The 22267-nt window shown below is 44.0% G+C and overlaps 3 protein-coding genes across 3 annotated transcripts in view; 1 reads left to right on the plus strand and 2 right to left on the minus strand.

Annotated features, from left to right (window-relative positions):
• Nucleotides 1-6627: 6627 nt before the first annotated feature.
• On the minus strand, nt 6628-9078 carry LOC109513670 (centromere-associated protein E-like). Its single transcript, XM_019866250.1, has one exon. It carries the CDS (start codon nt 8355-8357, stop codon nt 6858-6860), a length of 1500 nt encoding a protein of 499 aa, XP_019721809.1. The 5' UTR covers nt 8358-9078; the 3' UTR covers nt 6628-6857.
• A 522-nt stretch (nt 9079-9600) lies between these two features.
• Nucleotides 9601-11426, plus strand: LOC109513671 (meiosis-specific nuclear structural protein 1-like). Its single transcript, XM_019866251.1, has 2 exons — nt 9601-10324; nt 10427-11426. Exons 1-2 carry the CDS (start codon nt 9734-9736, stop codon nt 10745-10747), a joined length of 912 nt encoding a protein of 303 aa, XP_019721810.1. The 5' UTR covers nt 9601-9733; the 3' UTR covers nt 10748-11426.
• A 3970-nt stretch (nt 11427-15396) lies between these two features.
• Nucleotides 15397-22267, minus strand: part of eya1 (EYA transcriptional coactivator and phosphatase 1) — a 44228-nt gene continuing 37357 nt past the window's right edge. Inside the window, exons 14-19 of the mRNA XM_019866297.1 lie at nt 20891-20949; nt 20096-20256; nt 19896-20010; nt 19673-19794; nt 18236-18336; nt 15397-16157 (exon numbers count right to left, since the gene is read on the minus strand). Coding sequence (XP_019721856.1) covers nt 16077-16157; nt 18236-18336; nt 19673-19794; nt 19896-20010; nt 20096-20256; nt 20891-20949 — 639 coding nt within the window. The 3' untranslated portion in view covers nt 15397-16076. The remainder of the gene's footprint in view (nt 16158-18235; nt 18337-19672; nt 19795-19895; nt 20011-20095; nt 20257-20890; nt 20950-22267) is intronic.

The following is a 22267-nucleotide window of genomic DNA, read 5'->3' on the forward strand; positions in this document are numbered from 1 at the left end:
CCCACCCGCCCACTACCAGCCACCACTGCTCGTCCTCAGGGGGTGTAACTTGACTTCCCAGTAGTAATAGTTTTCCTCCGACATCTAAATGATTATTTAGGGTTTCATTTTGGAACGTGTAAAAGTTTGCTGATACTTGGATAAGATCTAATTAGCCAAAATGAGCATATGGGTTAAACATGGACCACAATGGTGATATCAACAGTTTTTGAATTTTGTTGCACATTTGTGGCATATGGACAAAGTTGGACAAGTAACTCAAAAAAGTGGTTTAACATTTTTTTCTCCCTTTTTCCCTCTAATTATTTTTCTAAAAATATGCTCCAACCATGTTAAAGTAATGCGGCAATATTTGACTTTACTGTTACTTTTTACTTTTTTTTTTTGTGTGTGTGAGATATGATGGATTTTCCAGTCCCCCCCCCCACACACATACACTAAATTCTTGTGAGAAAATGATTCTAATGACTGTTTTTTTTTTTTTTTTGGGACCACCTAAAATCTAACGTCGTAACATAGTGTGAGGCCTTGAGGAGGCCTTGAAAAGAAGCAACCATCCCCGATGCCTAAAAACACCCCCCTGCTCGCCATGCCTGCAGTCCGGCATAATCAAGCCCAGCCTCCCAATCACGAAACCCAAGTTACCCCCCCACCCCCCCCCACGAACCATCACATCACCCCCACAGACCGGTCAACCGTTGCCCACTCATTGCCGCTGATTGTTCCGACTACAACAGATGGAAATAGTGAGCGTAAACACGTCAACGTTGCAAGCATGAGAGCGTTCGACGCACAACAGCGATGATTGATAATGACATCATGCAGCGCTATATGAAAAAGAAGCAGAATCTGGTGGCATAGTGTAGCCCCGAGTGTCCAAAAAAAAAACAAAAAAAAAAACGTGCAGCATGTTTGAAATGTAAACATTTTCAGAGACTGATTGGTGTCCAAACCACAGGACCATTACCTGTCAGGTCTGAGCAGCGCTTACGACCTTGATGAGACGTGTGTGTGCGTGCGTGTGTGTGTGTGTGTGTGTGTGTGTGTGTGTGTGTGTGTGTGTGTGTGTGTGATTAAGTGTGATTGAACCAGAGGCCTCCCCGAAACACCCCCAAAAAAAAAACCCTCTGGTTAAGATCAGAGGCAGTCAGCTACACCCAGGAGTGACAACGTCGTCGTGCAATCGGAATGATTGTCCATTTATGTTCTGGCTGGTAAATCTAAGATCCCACGCAAAGTGTTTTTTTTTTTTTTTTTTTTTTTAAGAAAAATAGCACTCGATAATTGACTTTTTAGAAGCATAGCGTGACAACATAATTGAATAGAATGTAAAGAATTCAACAGTTTACGCATCATGATTCAATGCTTCAATTCACTTCATTGTATTGCTCTTTCTGGTGTGTGCGCTTTGGCCACCAGGTGGCGACATAATACAGTTGCTGTTATCAAGCTTGTTTTTCGCAGAGGATAAAGAATGCATATTTGTGAGTATAATTGAGGACTGATGTTGCCTACATATCGATTACTTCAAGGGATGCATTCCTGTGACTCTCAATGCTAAGCATTAGCCTGTGAATGCTGTTGTCCATTTTGTTAGCATTAAGCTAGCTGGAGCGCAGACAAAATCGTTGGGTTATTTGAACTACACAACATGCAAATCTCTTTGTTTTGTTTAGATTTCCTGTAAAGTTCAGCGGTGTTTGGCTCTAAATAGCTGAAAAGCTCTTTTCAAAAGAATTGTTCATTATTCACTAGTCACTGCGACAGTTGGTGCGCCTGTTGAAATTTACATGAACACTTACCGCAAAACCGAAATTTACTTGAACACTTAACTCAAAGAGAATAACAAAGAGAACCAATCTGCTAGCTTAATGCTAACACCCAATGCAAAATGCCATCGACCGGCTCAACTCAACTCAATTGTATTTACAGAGCACTTTATAACAACCAAGTGATGTACATGGAGCAAATATTACATATACAACAATAAACAATAAAACAATAAAGTAATAACTAAAGAAGATATCGTCAAAGTCATTACAGTATTAACCTGGAAACATCTTACACACAAGCGGTATTAAAGAACAATACATGAGCACAATGTCCATTGAGTTATGACGCACAAACGGCTGAATCGTCCAATTCGGTCGTGTCTGGCCATGTTGCTCTTTGCGGCCTTCGGTGATTTAAAAAAAAAAAAAGTGCATCGGTGTGTTGCTCGCTAATCCATTGTTAGCGGTTACCAGGGTGCCATTGTGTTGTGAATTCCAAAGTTATTGACAGCTCAACCTGAAGGGAAGATGTGTACCGGACATGGTTGTACCAGCTGTGTCATTTGCGATTGGCAGCTGTGTGACGGCCGACATTAAATTTGAGGATTTATTTTCAGGCTGTCCGTATTATGGTGGAGGGGGGATTCCCCTTAACCCCCCCCCCTCCCCCTCCCCCTCCTCCGGATCCTGTGTCGCATTCTGTCACAGCAGCTTTGCACTCTGACAAGTCAACACCCATGCTGTGACCACCGATAAAGAAAAAGAAGAAGGAAAAAAAAAAGAAATCCTATATTTTGTTCCCCCCCCCCCCCCCCCCCCCCATGTTTTTGTGTCATGTGCTCTGATGTGCCATTGATGTTGCTTTTTAGGCTTCACCTTTCTCTTGTTGATGTAGAGAATCTATATCTGTTTGCGTTAGGTGGAGATGATTCCCGAGGGTCCCAAAAACAATTTGGCCGATGGCCTCATCCAGTGTACGTGCTTGTCAACTTTCAAGTGTGAAATGTGCGAACGCAGCGCTTTTTGCTTCTTTGTAACAGCAGAATGTAGTTGAACCGGGTGGGAGCAAGCAGCAAAGCTGTCACGTACCAAGACTGCTCCGTAGACCGCATCCTTCACCTTGTTTGCTGCAACCGCAACTAATTAAATTCACAAAATGCGGTTTAAGTGGCACCCCAAAATGTTTCACCACATCCCCTAATAAATTTTCAACCGATCTTCCAGAGCAACATTTTGCACATTTTCAGGGAGCCGATGTGCAGAGTCCCCCTGTTCTTTGCACCGCTCCAGATTTACGATCCACAAAAAAATGTGACACCCTCCAAATTTTCTCTCCTCACAAATTATTTTGTGACCGCCGACATTTTGCTGACCCCAAAATTTGGCCCGAACAATTAATCAATTTCAGATTAATAAAGCAATGTAATAGAATGGAGTTTCAAATCGCAAAGGTAATATAGATTGATTTATTGCTTGTGTTTGTAGGGAGGACCTTCAAAAAAATCATATTAATTTTCGGGAAAAAGGAAAAAATAATTTTTCAAAATCGTTCCTTTCAACCCAAAATGTGACCGCCCAACTATTATGCCTCCAAAAGATTTTGCTGAAAAATTTTGTACATCCAAAAAATTGTGTCCCACAAAAAAATGTGATTTGACTCATACTGGCACATAGTATTTTTTGCTTTGGAAATTTGGGTGTTTATCTACCCTTTCAATTTTTCTGAGCCCCCAAATTTTGCAGCCAGAGGCTTCGGAGCCCCCCACAGACACATCACATTCATGCCCGTGTCCATTGTGAAGACTCCCAAAGGTAGAGTGCAACCACATTAAAAGGTGAGCATTGTTATTCTGCCCGCGGTCCTGCTAGACTCATCACTTATCCTCTATCGGCCTCCAGGATGTCTGCCGCCCGGCCCGTTTGTTTTACGGGTGGGGGGGGGACGGTACACAGCGAGTGGGTGACACTGAAGTAGAAACACATCTTTCATGTCTAAATAAATCTGACAAAGAGATGCTTTATGAAGCGTCGCCGTCAGGTTGTCCCGCAGGCAAAGTGGCCGGAACGTTTAATCCGATCGGCAACCGTCTTAGCAGATGCTCCACTTGGCTGGAAGACCCGCACCCACTCGCCATGCTGTTATATCACCATGTCCTGTTATTCTTTATGGCTTCCATAGGCACTAAAAAGAAGAGGAGTTATTTTCTTTTTATTACTTGGCTCTCATGGGACGACTCGGACCAAGCGCCCCCGTCCCCCACTTTCGCTCCACAAATTCTTTTCAATTAAAGGCTATATCCCGGCAGATGCTGGAGACATTAGGTTGATGGGACGGGCGCCCCTGCAGCCTGTAAATCTACACAACTGCAATCCTCCAATATGGCAATCATTGTCTTATTGTGTTCTGCGCAGCCCCCAAAACGGCAGCACTAGAGGAGTGGGAGCGTGAATAATTTATCCCGAAACCCTATCACCATGTTTGTATCGGTTTCCATCATAAAGCAGGGCAGCGGACAAAAGGGTAGGGGGTGGGGGGAGATGGTTGCATCAACCAGTGTGACCGTACAGTAGAGGGTCATAGACATACTCGTAAATCTACTGTCAACTGCACAAGACAGTCAAAAGTTAACCATGACCATGACAAATAAGGCCAAAAAGTTTTATGTTGTATGTTGGTGTCATCATCTAGAAATATGAATAAATCCAAAGACAAAACACAACAAAGCCAGTCATTGGCTGACATTTGTTGCATCCAATGTAGCATCAAAACCAAAATGTCAACACACACTTTTCAGCAGATGAAAAACGAGAATACAGGAGACAAAAACCTCCAATAATAAACAGCAAATGGGACTAAATCAATATGCATTTTCGTGGACTAATAAAGATAAGACAAAAATCCAGTACACTAAATACAGACTTTGCTTAAGTCATTTTAGTTCACGGGGAACAAAAATTAATGTTATTTCTTGGCGTCGGTCACCGCTCTCTCGACCGAGTTCTCGCGCGATTCAAGGTTAAATAACGTTTGGGGGAGAGTTCTCGCGCGATTCCAGGTGAAATAACGTCCGGGGGAAGACTTCTCGCGCGATTCACCACCAAATTAACGCTAGGTGGCGAGTTCTCGCGCTATTTGGTCAATTGGTGTCGTGTTGTGAGTCACTGCAAAATGACAGCTGCGTAAAAGTGAAAGCGTTCATGGTGATGCTTTGCAAGGGGCTGGCCGGGGACAATGAAAAGACGTGCTATATGGACACATTTTCGCTCGATTGAAGTAGAGGAAAAACAAAAACAAAACCTTGTGCCTGATTTTAATCGAAGGGAAGGAATGGGCATAAGATACGGGGGGCACAAGCCTGAGCAAAGACGTTGCAGTTCACCGTATTAAGACATCCTGGTAAGTTAAAAAAGTTTGCTGGTGGTTGTTTAAAACATTAAAACGGCCAGAATGTTCCAAGAATCCTGGCTAACTTACTAGCTTGGAATATGAAGCTCAAGTAACCACCTAATAATTTCGTGTGAAGTTGAATTTGTGCTGTGCTACGTTATGGGTCATTCCAGAATTGGCTTAAAATTATTGAAAAATGAACCTTCAATTTCCGATTTTCTGCTCCATATAATAAGTAATATGTAAACTATGAAGGCTTAATTCGTGAGACCAGATAGGATAACCTACTCCCGCCAGGCTCTGTTCATTTGAAGTCCGGCCCAAAACCCTCCCACGGTCTTGTCTGCTCTTTTAACCGGGACATGGGAGGAAATCCCCGACTGTGTTTAAAAAAAGAACTTTCCAAAAACCTTTTGCATGTTCTACCTGCAGAAAGTGTTTCCACTTAAAAGTAGCATCCAGGGAGAGGACTGTTTATTGCCTTCCTCTGAAAACCTTTGACACTTGTATTTTAAAAGGGCAGCACAAGAAAGGTTCCAATACAAAAATCAAGACAAGTTTAATTTGGACGTGACCATGCTCCGAACTCAACACTGTCATATCTCAATTCAACTTTCCCCACAGAAATGAATGGAAATGCCATTAATCCGTTCCAGCCTCCTCTCTTCTCAAAGCATCAAGTCTTACATCCAGGTAGGTGATTGCGACAATTTTGCTTTACAGTGCATACAGTATATAAATAGAGGTATCTCGCTAACGTTAATCTGGCTGAGTGGTTGCAAACCAGAAACTGGATCACTATCATGTACATTTCTAATGTACAACATTGGAAAGTGAAACACGACCTGATGTAGATAGTTGTCAAGACCTGGCTAGAATTACGCTAAACAACTGAGGGCTGGTTAGCGGGGAGGGTGTTACTGAAGTAGCTCAGTGTGATTTGAAAGGTAAGTCAACTGCTAAATCAGACCTGATTTGATTGGTTTTGATTTTTTTTTCTGCTGTTGAGGTTGTGATGAAAGGGAGTGGTGTGCTAATTGGTGAGGCCAAACCATGTTGGACTCTACCCAAAATTTGCGATGAAATGTGTGACCCCTTCAAATTTATTGAGACTCAGAACTTGGTGACGTTTCAGAGATCAACATTTTTGACCCCTTAACAAAATGTGTGACACCAATAATTTTGCCCAATCAAAAACTGTTTTGTGGTCCCCTAAAATGATTTCCTGACCATCAACATTTTGCACACCCCATCGTTTTGCAAAGTTCAGTTTTGTGATCTCCTCCCCCCCTGTTTTTATGAGCCACCAATGTTTTGTGAACCTAAAAATTTGGGGCCTCTAAAATGTTGCCACTTAAAAAAACATTTTGAATCCCTTCTCCAAATTTTGAACTCTTTACAAAGATTTAATGACCAAAATTTGTTGATACCAATGTTGAGCGACCTCAAAGTCCTGTACCACCCCCCGTTCCCCGGCCAAAATGTGTACCCTCTAGCAACTTGGGATGCCCCAACATGCCCCCCAACATTTTTGCAATCGCCCAAAAATGTGCCTCCCGAAACTTGAGTACCCATTTGAGCTACTGCCATCACGTCATCCAGAAACATTTGCTGTTCCATTTTTGCAAGTGCGAGCATCTTTGGTATGGAAAAAACAAGCTGAACATGCACTGCAAAGTGGTTGCCCGCTGCCAGTTTTAGTGTATCGGTGTCACGGTCGTTACCGCCCCACTGAGCCGACCTTTGACCCACAACTGGACCTTCTGAGGAAGATAGCTATTGATTTCCCGCAGCGTGTGATTCGCTTGGTTCATCTGGGTCTTGAGTTTGGCCATTTCCCGTCGTTGTTCGTTGACAATCTTGATGAGTTCGCTGCGGGGCTTCTCGAGCTTCTCGATGTGGTGCTGCATGTGCAGCTCCTTATGCCTGAGCTGCTTTCGGAGGTTTTGGATGGTCGTCTCGTAGCGGTCGAACCTTTGCTTCTGTGTCTCTATGGCTTGGAAGACCATCTCGGCCAAATGCGAGTCCTTGTCAGCGAAGAGTTTTCCTTTGATGCGGGTGATTTCCTTGATGAATTTCTTGGGGTCGTTGACCAGCGTCATGGACGTCTCAATGTCCAGGCTGATGTTCCGGATGAAGGTAGACTTGGCAGACAGATGAGATTCCAGCTTCTGGATGCTGGCTTGTTGAGTCTTGATCCGGTGGTCCAGGAACTTGATCCTATCGGTCAGGTCACTGTGTTTCCGCAGTACCAAACCCGAATGTTTTTTGGTGAACAGGTGAGCCTTCTGCTCGATTTCGTACTTGTTCCACATGGACTCCACCTCCTTCTCCATTCGCGTCACGCGCTCGGTTAACATGGCCGTGCGCTTCTGCTCCCTTTTTAGCTTATCCATCAACTCCTCGATCTGGAGCAACATGTCGCCGCGTTCCGTCCCCTTTTTCTCTGCTTCGAGGTTCTTGCTTTTGAGCGTTTCCTTCAGGGCTTCATTCTCTTTGATCTTGTCCTCGGCGGTGGTTGACAGTGTCTCCACTCGGTCCGTCAGCACCTTGTTCTTCATTTTTGCCGTCATAATGTCGACCTGGTAGTCAAAATCAATCTTGGTCATCATTTTTTCGTGGGCTTCGCAATCCTTTTCATATTGTTGAGCGGCACGTTTGAGTTCCTGCTTCAGCGTGCTGTTTTCGTCTTTGATGTCCTGTACGTGTTTCTCCGTGTTCTCCATCTCAAGGCGTTGTGCGTCCATCTTCGCCTGCAGCGCCCGTTCTTTATCGCGGAAACGATTCTGGATCTTGAGCTCTGTCTTCTTGAGGTTTTCCTTGTGATGCTCTGCCTGCGCCGCCAGTTTTTTCTCCAAGTTCTTCTTGGCCTCTTCCTGGTCGGCGATCTTCTTCTTCAGCTTGGCTTCCAGTGTCTTCATGTTTCTCACCTGGTTCTCCAGGATACCCTTCTTCTGCATCAGCAGATAGACTTTGGCTTCGTAGACTTTCTGCTGCGAGAGCAATTCCACATTCTCCTTGTTGACCGCGTCCAGTTTCTTCTCAAGGGCCCGTTGATCGGCTTCCAGCGACTCGAGTTTTTCATTCCGCGCCTGGATGTCGCTTGTCCACAGATTGTTAAATTCACTTTGTTTCTCCACCAGCCTCCTGTTCTTCCACTTGAGAATGCAGTCGGAATCTGTGCTTGAGGTCGTCATTGTTCTTACCGCCACTCCGTAATCACAAATTCAGAACGAAAAGTGTGCCACCTCTCAGGCTGCGCAATGCACACGCTAAACACTCTCGAGGCTAACAACGGTGACTTATCCTGTCAAAGACGCAAAGACATCAGAGACGTGGATGATGTCACAGAAATTGTTGCTGCACCCTCACAATCCTTGCACTCCACAAGTCTTCCCTGACTTTGATGCCGCTCAGGAAATTGAGAAGAACAAACTTTGAGAAACTGACAAGACTTGTCTGGTGTCATCAGCTGCGCCCGTACGTGTCAGAAGTCACCCCAATCGCGACAGTTAGAGGCGGAATCTTTTGAGAGTGACATCATGACTAGGGGGTATGGCTGCCTTGATTGACACATGAGACTGTCCAATGAGTTCATGAGCAATGCCGGGGGTGTTGGAAAGTGGGTAAGTCCAGGCAAATGTTTGTGTCCGGTCACCCGCAGTGGGACTGTTGGGTAGTTTGGAATCATTTCGGGGTGACATCATGACTCGTGGGTGGGGCTGCTATGATTGACATGTGAGGCAAACCAATGATTGTCAATGGTAACCCTACACTGGACAGCTGATCATGTTATCGGGTTACGGGGTGCATGAAAGGGTTAACTTGTTTTGTACCAAAAAAATAAAACCAACACCAACATAGAATTAGGAAAGTCCGCACCATCATATTAAATCCATCAATGATAAGATCTTGGAATTAAGAAAATAATACTCACTTGAATGAGCCCTCCTTTTAAATGATGTCATTTTTAAGTAAAATCCATACTAAGAAGTCTAATCGAGTATGAATATTGATGCAAACGGTGAATAATGTATTTGACATTTCAGTTTCAACAATGCGTATTGGGATGTTTTAGTTTTTGTCACAGTTTTGACCGAATAGGTGAAAATAACCCCGGGAATTGTATTATGGCTGTTTCTGAGAAACAAACACAAACTTTAATCGAAACGGACACAGTCGACGCTGATTTCCGATTTCGGTTACCGTAGTCGTTTCCTTGGTTACCGCGCAGGTCCATATGATTGCAGCCTGATGTCAACATCTTGAGTCAACCAAGGAGTCAGACGTGATATCACGTGCTGGCGCGGTCTTGTCGCTTTGTAATGAAGCCGTGTTCTGATGTAATGGCGATGTGTACTGCGACCTCAGCCTATGATGTCACCTGTCCTTTAAAGATCTACCTTCTCACGATGGCACGTTGTATGCTGGCAACTCATATTTTCCTTTGACTTTGTAAAATGGTGACAAAGGAAGCAGGAGTCAAGGGTTCAGCCGAGGTGACGCCGTCAGATTTTTAGCTTCCTCAAATTCAAGGATTCCACCAATCAGGTGGCCCGGAGATCTATTCACGATGGATCCATTATGTAAGAAACCGCAAAAGAAAACTGTGATCTGCCACCAAGGCTTCCTGTACAACATCAGGATGCCGCGCGACGAGTCAGACGCAAATCCGGTTGTGCTGAGCATCCCGGAGCACCAGAGGATCCTCGCCAACGCCAGGGGTCCCAATGCCATCGAGAGAGAACTGGAGGCTCTGAAGGAGGAGGCTCAGAAGAAACAGGACATAATCAACGCTGCCCAGCATCGGAGGAATCAGATCATGCAGAAGGATCTGTGCTCTATGAAACTGGAGGCGGAGACCAAGAAGAAATCTGAGAAGGAAGCTTACAAGGAATACCAGCGCTTACGGGAAAAGACCCAGCTGGCCCAGGACACGCAGATCATGAAGTTGGACCGCTGGATCCTCCACAGCAAGATCCAGGCTGAGCGGGACAAGCAGATGAGTTGGAAGAAGCACTGCGAGGCGGTGGAGCACTCCCGAGAGAAGGCCGAGTTTGAGAGGGTGCTCAAGTGCACCAAGATTGCCCTAGACCAGGAGGATGAGAAGAACAAGAACCGGCAGGAGGATGGCCGCAGGCACCTGGAGTTTATCAAGCAGCAGGTGAGTAGGACTCCAAACGGGGTGACCATTTTTGGGTAACTTTCAAGAGAGGGTAAGCTAGGAATTTTGGATATACTCTGTGGATTTTGCAACCCCCGCCAGGTGAGGGACCGTGAGGAGCTGGTCCTGCTCAGACGCCAGAAATGGCACACCGACTACGCTCGCACCAAAGAAAACTGGAAGGAGAAGGACAAGTGGCTGGAGGAGCTGAAGCAGGATCGGCTGGAGGAGCTCAAGGCCACCGGCGTCTCTGAAGAGTACCTCAACTACGTGACCAAGAAGACCACTGAGGACAGTGTCAACATCATGGATTCCCAGTACCGCACGTACAAGACGTACGACATCCTGCCCAGGTGGGTGACGGACGGGACCAAAGCCATGAAGGAACACATCAAGAGTCAGAATGTTGAGAAGAAGTTTTAAGGTCCGATTAGGAACCAACCGGCTGAACAGCAAAAGGGAGCATTGGCGGAATAATTGAAGAGCACCTCTTGTGGTTTCTCTTGGATTTTATAATAAATTCCCGGCAACACCATAATCTTGGAATGAGGGAACTCCGAAAACAACATGATTTTGGGAAAAATCCAGGACAGGTGTGAACCTGGATTGAGGAAACTCCAGCACAAATTCAACGAGAGCTTGGCTGCAGGAAAATCTTGCACCAATGTCATCTTTTAAATAAGAAAATCCAGCAACAATGTGATTTGTAGAATTCGGAAAATCCGCAACAACATGATCTTGGAATTTGAGAAGTTTGACGCGGTATCATTTGGGGAAGAAAAACTTCTGGTCCCAGTATCAATCTTGGTATTGGAGAAACTCCAATACCGATATTGTATCTGGAATTGAATGCACAAATGCATAATGGATGAGGAAAATCTGCTCTGATGAGAATTTGGATTCAGGAAATCTGCCACCAGTGTGATCTTAGAATTCGGAAACTAGACCATTGTGATTTTGGAATTTGACAAATCTGACAAATTTTTGTTTTGCTTTATGCATTATTCTAACACCATTCACGATGAACTGGGTACTTGCTCTGATTTGTCAGATCAATATATACTGTTTTTTTTTCACTCAGGAATTCGTTACTTGTTGACTATTTTAGAGACAAAATAAATGAATATATAAAACAGTAACGATTAGTTTTTCTTAAGGGGTCCCGCAGGGACTCCTTCTTGGCATCCATGCGTTATTTGTATTTTAGTATACCATACCGCTCGTCTATAATTGCATTGCTAGCATTTGATGGTGACGCTACATGGGGTGGGCGGCATGCTCAGTGGTGGAGTCATCGTCTCCCAACCAAGAAGTTGGGGGTTCGCTACCCCAGCCATTGCCACCATGTCGAAGTGTCCTTGAGCAAGATGCTGAATGGTTAATGGAACACTCAAAATTGTTCCTAGATGTGATCGTGAGTGCGAAAGGTTGTTCGTCTCTGCGTGCTCTGCGATCGGCTGGCAACCCGTTCACCCTCCCCCTGTGCTTTCTACGGGCCACTTGCTGAACTGCTTTTAAGTCGTGTTTTGTCGATTTTGTCATCCACATCCGATAACAGAAAGGAAATCGGCAAATTCTCGTCCATCCCGTCGGCAGCCCCTTTTGGCCACAAATGGCCAACATCTGCCGACTATGGATCCCAATTCCCCCCCCCCCAACCAGAGTGGCGACACATTAGCCAGCAAAGAGGAGGCCTATTAATAGGTCGTAAAGAAAGCTGTGGCAGATCGTGTTGTCGCGGGGAGGTTTGATATGTATGTAACATAATCTAAGTTCAATTGTGATGCACAGCCAGAGGCCTCTGCTAAGGAAATCTGCATGAAATCAGTGTCTGGGCCAGCTAGTAAATCACCTTTGGCTTGTTTATTGTACTAGTACGCTTTTGTGGTGGCTGGGATGTCCCGGTGTCGGAATGCCCAACACTAGACCTGCTTGGCAATTATCTGAGGGTAAAAGAATGAAGCTTTGTAAGATGTATGACTTTTCGTAACCGCCCCCGCCCCACCGGTTTTTATTTTATTTCCTTTCCGACAATGGTTATTCAATTTTACCTTGAGTTATTCTGTTCGTTTTTATTAACTACAGTTGATAACTTTGGCCCAGACTGGAATCCCAAACCTCGGAACTAAGGTTGATGTGCTGCCCACTGCCGCCAATAAATTACATTTAAATTAAATAAATACAAACACGTCAAACCTAGTTTGGTTTTGGGCAACATTAGTGAATCAGGATTAATTTGTAAAAACAAAACTTTTTTTTTTTTTCAAAATACTAAAAAAAGCTCTCTGACCTGCTGTCCAGTACAATTTATTTTACTCCATATATTGTTTTTTTTTTTTTTTTTTTTTTTCATATGAAAGCAGCCTTTTTGCATTTATCAAAAGAAAAAAAAGTAAAATAAAATTTCCCTTTAAAAAGGGCTGTGTTTTTGGCTAAATTTGTTGATCAGGATTGTTCAAAATATAATAATATACAAAATAGATTAAAAGAAATCCCAAAATAAATCTGTCCATTACTTTGATTGTAGATTTATTTAGATATATTTATTATATCTTCATTGAAAATTGTTTGTCAGGATTGCACAAAATATAAGAATAGATTTTAATTGGGACAAAAGAGATTTTCTATTCTTTGACTTGAACATTAACTGCACATATGCAATGCTTTCCATCAAAACTTTGCACTTTCAATGTTGGTCAAACTGAGTTTTTTATGTTCTTATTGTGCCGAGGGTCGAGTAAAATAAAATAAAAATCATGATCCATGGAGTCAAATGAATTTAACTTCATCGATCCTGATTATTATTATTATTATTATTATTGTTTCAAATAATTTTTTTTTACATTCAAGGAAAACAAATCTAACAAAAGATTTTGTATTTTCCCCCTTAATTGTTTTCAAGATCAAGAGTAATACATTAAAAAAAATAAAATACTGACTTTTTGCTGCACAAACGCAAAGCTGCGTCTGACTATTTTCACAGTTCAATGTTCCTCAGGATGGCACCAAACTGACCCACAAAGACAACCCACCGTTGTTGGGGAGATATATCAGCGGAGTGACAGTCATTTGGGACCTTTCAGCTGTTCGGAAGTTGGGGGGCTCGGCAGTGTTGGGGGGGTGAGATGGAGCACATTAGTCTTCATTGTACTGGTGCATTCCCGCGGTTTGTTCCAGCCTGACTACTTTGTCCCGACCTGGCAGGCACACTTGCCTCACCCGGCCAACGCTTCTCATTCCATCCAATCCCCCCCCCAAAAAATGAACATATTGTATACATAGTGTGGTTTTTAAAAAAACACTCCCATGTTTAATTCGGTTTTGGCTGTCCCCATCCAGGCTTGTTTTGCATGTTGTAGCCGAGGATGCTTTTATGCCACATGCTACTTACCTCAACCAGCTCCTGCTGTGCCATGAAAATACCGAACTCCAGTTTTGTTTATGTGTGTAAAGTAAAACCCAACTGATGAACGAAGGTTACATGACTAATACATAACTGTCTGCAGTAGGGCTGAACGATTAAAAAAAAAAAAAAATTGCCCCCCCCCTTCTCTCCTCAAAATTGCGATCATGATTTAATGTGAATTGTTATCAAAATCCACTTGCAAGCAACGAGTTAAGCTGTCTTACAATAAACAAGTTTTGATTTCATATACATTGGCTTGATAGAAAATTGGAATGGGCAGCAAAGTGTCTTTAACCAGACAATACACCAGACCCATGACTGCCCCCCCCCCTCCCAAAAAAAATAAATCTCAATGATAGAAGGCCATAAAGCACATTATATTTATTTATTTATTTTTTTTGCAATTTCTCCATATCCGCATGAATATGAACAGATGGTCAAATTCTGGATTATAAATACCAAGACACTTGAAAACCACTCAGAAGCATATTTTATTTAACTAGATCGGATAAGCATGTTGGCCTGATGGTTTGGTCGAGACGCCGACCCGCTCCAGTTTTTATTTGCTTCATGGAGCGATGAGCCAACTCCTGACATGTCTCAAAGTTAGGCCGCGGCGGCTGCAAAATGACCGCTCTTCAAAATAACAACAGACCATTTTATCTTATCTAGTCCAGACAACAACAAACAACGTGGCAATAAAAGATCAACAAATAATGTCCAAACATAATTTTGCCCCAGCACCCCCTCGTTTATTTTTTAAATAGAAATATAATCAAATAGACAGAAAAATAAATGCGCAAACTTACTTTTGGCCTTCCCACGGCTTGCAGAGGATGTGAATGATGAAACTTGCTGTGGCATGTGTGACTTGTGGAATAGTCCAAAATTTCAGTTGGGCCGACAAGTTTGAGGGACATGTTTAAACTGTGAATTTGTAAATTTAAACTACTGTGTGTGTGTGTGTGTGTGTGTGTGTGTGTGTGTGTGTGTGTGTGTGTGTGTGTGTGTGTGTGTTTAACATTTAGAAGGGCTTCAATGTATTTAATGGTTAAATGGTTTTTCCATGGTTCATTTTATTTATTTATTTTTAACGTTCCAGGCTTGTTTTGATATAGATAATAATAATAATAATAAGATAATACTAATTTGTCCCTCAAAATGTTAACACCCCATCATGAAAAAAAATAGCAAGAGTTTGAAATGCATTTTATATCATTTTTTCAAAGTGGCAATTACCACATAATGGGAAAGTGCACCTTTTCTTCCCATGCGCAAACATGTTATTGAAGACAATCGTGAGGCAAGTGCACCAACCTTGGACTTTGGACTGTGCCGGGCGGAGTGACAATTGGTGGCATGCGCAGACCATGTCTAACCGTGGCCAGAGTAGACAGCTGGTCTAGCACGATGTATTTTATTTATAAATATGCCAACAGCGGGCGTTAAACGCTGATGATATTTTTGAAATCATTCCGATGAGCATGCCTCATTTGAAGGAAATGACTGGAGCGGCGTTGGTTGGCCGTGACTGAAGTTGGCTGTGACCACTCCTACTGCGGCGCAGCCCTTCTTCTTGCAGATCCGCCGTAGTCCGACGAAGGAGAGTCCGGGGTTTCTGTTCGGATTAAATTTGTTCTTGACAAAACGGACAAAAATGCAATTATCTACATATTTCCTTTACTTAACAAACTTGGAACACATCATCAACACTTTTGCAAGCTTTTTTTTGTTCAATAAAAAAAAAGCCTTTTTTTTTTTCCTCTTCCTGTTCGAGAGAGCACATGGATATAAGGAAGGAATTGTCCAGTGATTACAAACTTTTACACACGCTCAGAAAAAAACAAACAAAAAAACCCAAACCAACTCTGTACAGGATTGTCTCAGTAAATAAAGTTTTTTGTCATTTTTCTTAAATTATTAGAAAAGCCCGGAGAGTCCTCAGGAACGTGTTTATTTTTTTTTATTTTATTTTTTTTTATTTTTTGCCTTCTTACGGAGTTCATAAATAAGAAGCGCTAGCGTGGAGGTGATAGGGACGAACAAACCGGGAAAGCCTCACAGGCTGCGAACCCCCCCAACCAAGTCCAGGCAGTCCATTTTCACAGTAAGCACGGCTGTAAAATTCACCTCTCGGGATGAAGACGACGACGACGACAAAGAAACAAACAAAAAAAAAAAGTTTTAAGACAAAGTGTGACCGGATGTCAGCACATTTGACCGTCCTCCTCTTCTCTTGGAAGATGAGACACCACACGTAGCACAAGGGGCCGATTGTGTTGGGTTTCCTCCCCCCCTCCCAAGCGTGATCTGGAAAAGGCAGAAGCCAACACCAGGTAGATGTTGCTACAGGTACTCCAGGTCCAGAGCGTGATGGAGGGCCATGAGGTCCGAGTGGCTGGAAATCCTCCAAAAAGGCATGTTGTGCTGCAAGGGAACGACAAGCCACGGGTCACTCACTGAAACATATCAGCATGGAAAAAAAAAAACAGCCTGGAAAGTACAGAAAATACCCAACGCCACACCAGTGTAACAAATCGACCCAAAATTGGATAACCATTTCTCAAACAAGATGGACAAAAAAAATTCGCCATGACCACAATTTAACAGGAAGTCGGCCATTTTGGTTCAAAGCTGGCCGTTTTGTGGGCTCACACCAGTTTTCACCGATCAACCCAAAATTGTTTGGAGAGATTTATCATAGCGGGAGGTACCAAAAAAAAAAAGCTACTTTGTTTTTAAGGCAGCCATTGTTGTTGAATTCCTGGGCTAGGCAGTTTGACGAACTCTTGCTAGTTTAGCCGCCCGAATAAAACTCTTCGCAAGCAGGTGTCCAAATCAGAAATTGAGAGTCCACAATTCTCCCATGAAAACCAAAATATGGTAATTGATGAATTAGTCGCGTAGATGTAGCTTTAGACCACTAACCGTGCCCCCCCTGCAAAGGGCCGCGGGCTGTTCCCAAGGCGAGTGAGGACGCAGCAGGGGAAACCCGAGTCACGGGAGAATTGAAAGGAACTCCTCACAGGTGGAGTAACGAGCTCCTCCATTGTCCCCAGAAACTCCCCCGCCCTCCCCCCTTGGCCTTTATCAGCGGTAGAACCTCTCCAAAGTTCCGCTTAGGAGGACCTGCAGTGACCCTTAAAAAGCTCTCGGGCTTTTTTGTTTTGTAAATTGTCTTGGCTTTTCAAGTTGAAAAGTATGGAGATGCTATCTGGGCCAGGAGTATTCACTTTTTTTTTTGTTTGTCCCCCCCCCCCCCCCCCCAAAAAAAAAAAAGCTGTGCTTTTCTCGCGAAGCGGTTGAGGCCAGAGAGGACATCTGTGAACATATCGTAGCATGAAAACAGTACTTCACACATATTACACACCTTTCTGTACAATACATGGCATGAAAGAAATAGCTTATCACTTATGAATCCCCCCTGGTAAACACACCGCAGCAGGAAGCAGTCGACTTAAAGAAGCGGGGGAGCTTTTTCCATCCCGTGCCGACACAGCCAATATCCTCCTGTGATTGAAGGCTCCTTTATGTAGGCCTTCAACATGGCTGAAAGGGACGGTCTAGCATTACACGCCTTCACACAGTTGAGGGCACCGAGCGGGAATATATAATTATGACGCATCGACCCCCCCCCCCACCCCCCTTCCCCAAACCTGAGATGTCGAAGGAAAGAGCTCAGATTAAACACCAAAGACTTTCTCTCTTCGACTCAGATACCAAATGCGGGGATGTCATGAGGTGGTGGAGGATATTTGCTTCCCCGTTTTCAAGAGGAGATGACGGGGGCGGGGTTAAAACAGTTTGCGATTTTTCATTACAGTTCGTTTTTATTTTGTTGTGACTTTTTTTCTTTTTTTTTTTTTCCGTTAGTTTCGATTAGTATTGGGAGCAGGCTTGTTAGTTTGCGTTTACCTTTTTGTTTCGTTTTACCATTAGATTTAGTTTTTTTTTTTTTTTTTTTTTTTTTTTAAAGAGTATTCCCCAAGCGCAAGTTTAAAAAAAAAGTCACTAAGTATTTTGAACCAAGTGCTGAGGATGTACCAAAAACTAAAAGTAGTGGTTCATATAATACGAAATGAGATTAAATGTGGCAACAGTGGATTTTTTTTTTTTCCCCCACGACTTGGAAGTTTTGCTAACCAAATGTCAATACCTCAATACTCAGTAGAGATCAGTAATGGTGGCTGCATGTGGGCCGCATGGCCCACCCCTGTCCCTCGACGTGGCCCTCAAATTATTTTTTTAAATTAAAGATGTTTGCAGTTTTCACCACTAGATGGCAGACATCGTTTCAAACACCTCCAAGACTGTATAACTCCATCAGAAAAGAAGAGAGCAGGTCCGGCGAGAAGTGCGGACAAAATTCGGTCAAGAAAATGGTGACTTTCATGTCAAAGAGGAATCCGATTGAAGGTTCACAAAAACATGGAAGCTATTCGACGCTTTGCTTCAAAGCCTTTCACACCCAGTCCGCCTTCCTTCCCGATCTGCGGATCGTTTACCTTTTTCGAGCCTTGCTCCTCTTCCACGCCGTCCCCGACGACAATGTAAACAAATTTCCTGCCGAACCTCTGGACGACTCTCTCGAAGCAGCTCTCCTTACCTGTGTGGGAAGAATCAAAAGATGAAAGGATGAGCGGCGCCCCGAGAGAGTCACGTAAGATTTCTCTCAAGAAGCCCTCAAAACAGCGCACAGGGGATGATGTTTATTTTGCATTGGAAACAGGGTTGCAGGAAGAGTGGGGGGGCTGTTTTTTTTTTTTCTTTTTTTGCTCGAGCTGTGGAATGACATAAATGTCTCGAAGTGGTTTCATATGCAGAGAGAGGCCCCCGCTCAGAGAAAATAATCCCCGGGTTGATGAGGCCTATTCCTTCACAGGGTGAATATCAATCCTATCTGTTGGACTGGATCTCCCCGGACTCGTCACTTGGTAGCACGTGTTCCCAAAACAACCCCTCAAACCGCCAAACAAACGACTCGTCCTTTGAAGACAAAAATCGGACGATGCTGTCACCGAGTGGCGGTTTACAGAAACGCCACGTCTCGTCATTCACCGTGGCGCTTCACTCAATCGACCGACTGAAAAATCATCTTTCTCTATTCAAAGTAATAGAAATGCCATTAATCTGTTCCAGGCTACCCCTCCCATCCCCCAAAAAAACCCAACACTAAATATTAATGTGTTTATAAAGAGGAAAATATATCTATGTTTTTATTGTTATTTATAAAAACGTATCGTGATGGCATAATTAAACAGAATGCGAAGAACAAAGTCATTTTTGCCGCTCCTTGGCTTCGATTCATTGGACATTGTGCAGCTCCTTCTGATATGCTCGCCTTGGCCACTAGGCGGTGGTAAAATACAGATACACAACAGTCAGTAAGTCACAACTCATCAGTAATACTCGGTAATGTCACGCTTTTTTTTGTTGTTTTTGCAGAGGATAAAGAATAGTAGCAAACTACGTAGAGACATGACCAAAGGTCCCTAAAATGAGCAAAACGGAGCAAGAATTTTGAAAATCTGACGATGAGTTTTTTTGTGTCAGGAAAAAAAAAGCCTTTTTGGGGAACATTTTTGTGTCAAAATCTGGTCAAAAAGGCCTTTTAAATCGAGTAAAACAGTATAACTTGATGACATGTCAACATATGCCCCTCAACTTTTTTGTTTTGTCTGCTACTTAGGGGGAAAAATATCCACCAATAAGCTGGTACGGTCTCGACTTATCACCCGATTTACCCTTTTCCATTTATGTTTTTTGTGGTCGTATCACCGAAAAAGAAAAAAGGAAACAAACACGATTTGAAGTTGCGTACAAGCATATAGAGACGTAAACGTCAATCATATCTGTCCACCGAATCTCTTTGGTGCCACCAAAACTCTCCTTAAAAATACCCATGACAACCCCCCCCCCCCCAAAAAAGAGCAACATTTTACCTATTTTGGTTGCGCTATAAATATTTTCAATCGGAAAGACGATGCCCAGGCCGTAGAGCAGGACCTTGGCAAGGGCAGGGATCAGCTGCGTGGTGGTCACCAGGATGTTCACACAGTTTGACCTGTACAAAAAAATCCCCCAAAACTCCGCCATTAGAATCCAGATTTCCCGGGAACCAGCCCCCCCCCTCCCCCCTTTTTCCCGCTCTCAGTGGACTTTTACCTTGAGTGGATTAACGTTAGTGCTTTCAGTGCCAGTGTTAACCAGGAGTCCGTCAAGGCTTCAATTTCTGCTCGCAATTGCAACCAGGCTTCCCTCTTGGCCGGGCCCAGGAGACCTGCAAGTGTTCGGGAACATTGTTTGCCTTGGACCGCTTGGAAAAGTACCCAACTAGCGAGGGAGGGGTGGGTGTGGGGGAATACCTCCGACGTTATTTTTGTAAGTGGTGTAGATTTCTTTCACCCGTCTGTAGCGGAAGGCCAACTTTCTCATCCAGTCCACGCCTCCGCGCACACCTGTGGCCAGGCAGAGGTTAGCGCTGGTGGCCGCCGCGTGGAAGCCGTCTGCGCCAAAGTTGTACGTGCTGAGGGCCGGACAGAGAAAAACCAAAACGTTGTGGGTCAATGCCTTGACGTGACTTGCACCACAATTTATTCCCGTAGGAAATAATGGCAAAATGAAGTTGGACGCTTCAACTGCAAGAGTGTTTTGGGGGGTGGTCTTTGAGCATTTAAACCAGGGGTGTGAAACATACGGCCAAGGAGGTTCGATCCGGCCCGCGGGATTATTTAAAAGTGAAAAAAAAATGCATGAAAGACACAGAATGAATATTTTAAATAAAATGCAATTCATGGATTGTCCGCGAGGGGGCACACTGTTTTGATCACAGTAGAAGACAACATCATTGTTTTGATCGGAGAAGAAAACAGCAGTCTCAGTCTGTCACTGAGATCGACCCAATGCAGCAAATGATATGAAAACGCCAATCAATGCTTCTTGACTCCAAAACAAAGGAAAGAGATGATATTTTGGTGATTTATATTATCCGTATGTGGCCCACAATGTGAAATGAGTTTGACACCCCTGATTTAAACAGTCCGAACAGTCATACGAGTAAATTAAAGTAAAACTACTCATCCTCGGCAGACGCCTGGCAGGTAGGTAGTTTTTTTTTTTTATTTTTTTTAAACGTCAATCCAGATGAGTCAGCAATTTACCTAAGATCTTGACCGTTGTCATCCGAAGAGACGTCATCGATATGCACCTGGTCGCATTCCTGGCAAAACATAAAACATAACCTTTCAGTACGCCCCCACATCTATTTTAAGTGTTTGGATAGGCGTCTTTATTGAAGAAAATTGCCAGGCGCGAGCTTGCGTGCTCGCTGTCATTTTTCACCGCCGTTTAAAAAAAAAAAAGAACCCCGGCTGGCATTTGGCCGGTCGCCCCGGTGTTGAAAGGCCTCGTCGGAGAGCTTTCTGAATCAGCACATGCCATAATTCTTCCCATGTGCCCTCACCAGCGCCGTCTAAACAAACCCCAACATCGTCATAGGCAAGAGAGGCAACCGAGAGAAAAAAAAAAAAAAAGCCGATTCAGCAACACGGGTTTGTACTTGAGCCGCCATCTTTCGCTGCATTGATGTATATAAATAAAGGCGGCTGTATAAAAAGGGGACCTTGGCTCTAATCGTGCATTTGCGAGCGCACGTGCGCGCTAATACTCTTCTCTTTGGCTCTTCTTGGAAAGGTCCCACCATTCTTCCAGCTCCGTCTGTCCGTCCGAGGCGAGCGGTAACACAATCCAGACTTTCTGCTAAATGTAACCGACTAGAAAAATTGAACCTGATGCTAACCGCCAATGAAATTATGACCTCTGATTGCTGCCGCGCCACACACCATCACAGCCCCCGGGCCAGCCAGCCAGCCTGCCGGCCGGCCAGCCGGCCGGCTCAAGGCTTGCCGGAGAGCGGCGGTGAAAGAAAATCTGTTCTTAGTTTTCCATTTATAGGCGAGCGCGAGTGTGAGTGCCCCCCCTCCCCCCGCACGCCCATCCACTTATAAAGAGATGTAAGGGAGTGCTAGCGTGAATCAAAAAAATTCGAGTATGGACTCAATCCTGAAGCTAGGAAATCACCCAGCAGAGTGAAAATGGAGGTGACAGGTCGTAATTAAGAATTGTGGATGTAAAGGTACAAAAAAGATGTCAAATCATGTCGCCTTCATTGTATTTGTATGATGAAGCTCTGACAAACAAGATGAGAGGAAGTCGGTCTAATACTTGGCGCCGCCGGTGTCACGTCATGTCGATGCTCTAGCGCGCCGCATTTCAAGTGAATAAAAGTGGCGCTTTGAGTAGCCATCATTGTCGCCTTTGATCACTCCCACAGCGGGACAGCCCGACTTCTTACAGATCTACTGGCCCCGCCAGCGCTCATCTGGTGAAATGACCATCATTGGGTCTAACCAGAGACACAAATATGCCACGCGCCGCACTGCTCACAAAAACAAGAGTCCCGAAGTGGGCGCTGGAGACTACAACCATGCAACCATTATCATTGCCGTTAAACGTAATCATGATGATCAAATAAACGC

The sequence above is a fragment of the Hippocampus comes genome, unplaced genomic scaffold (genome assembly GCF_001891065.2).
Source record: "Hippocampus comes isolate QL1 unplaced genomic scaffold, H_comes_QL1_v1.1 scaffold3, whole genome shotgun sequence".
Taxonomy (NCBI): domain Eukaryota; kingdom Metazoa; phylum Chordata; class Actinopteri; order Syngnathiformes; family Syngnathidae; genus Hippocampus; species Hippocampus comes.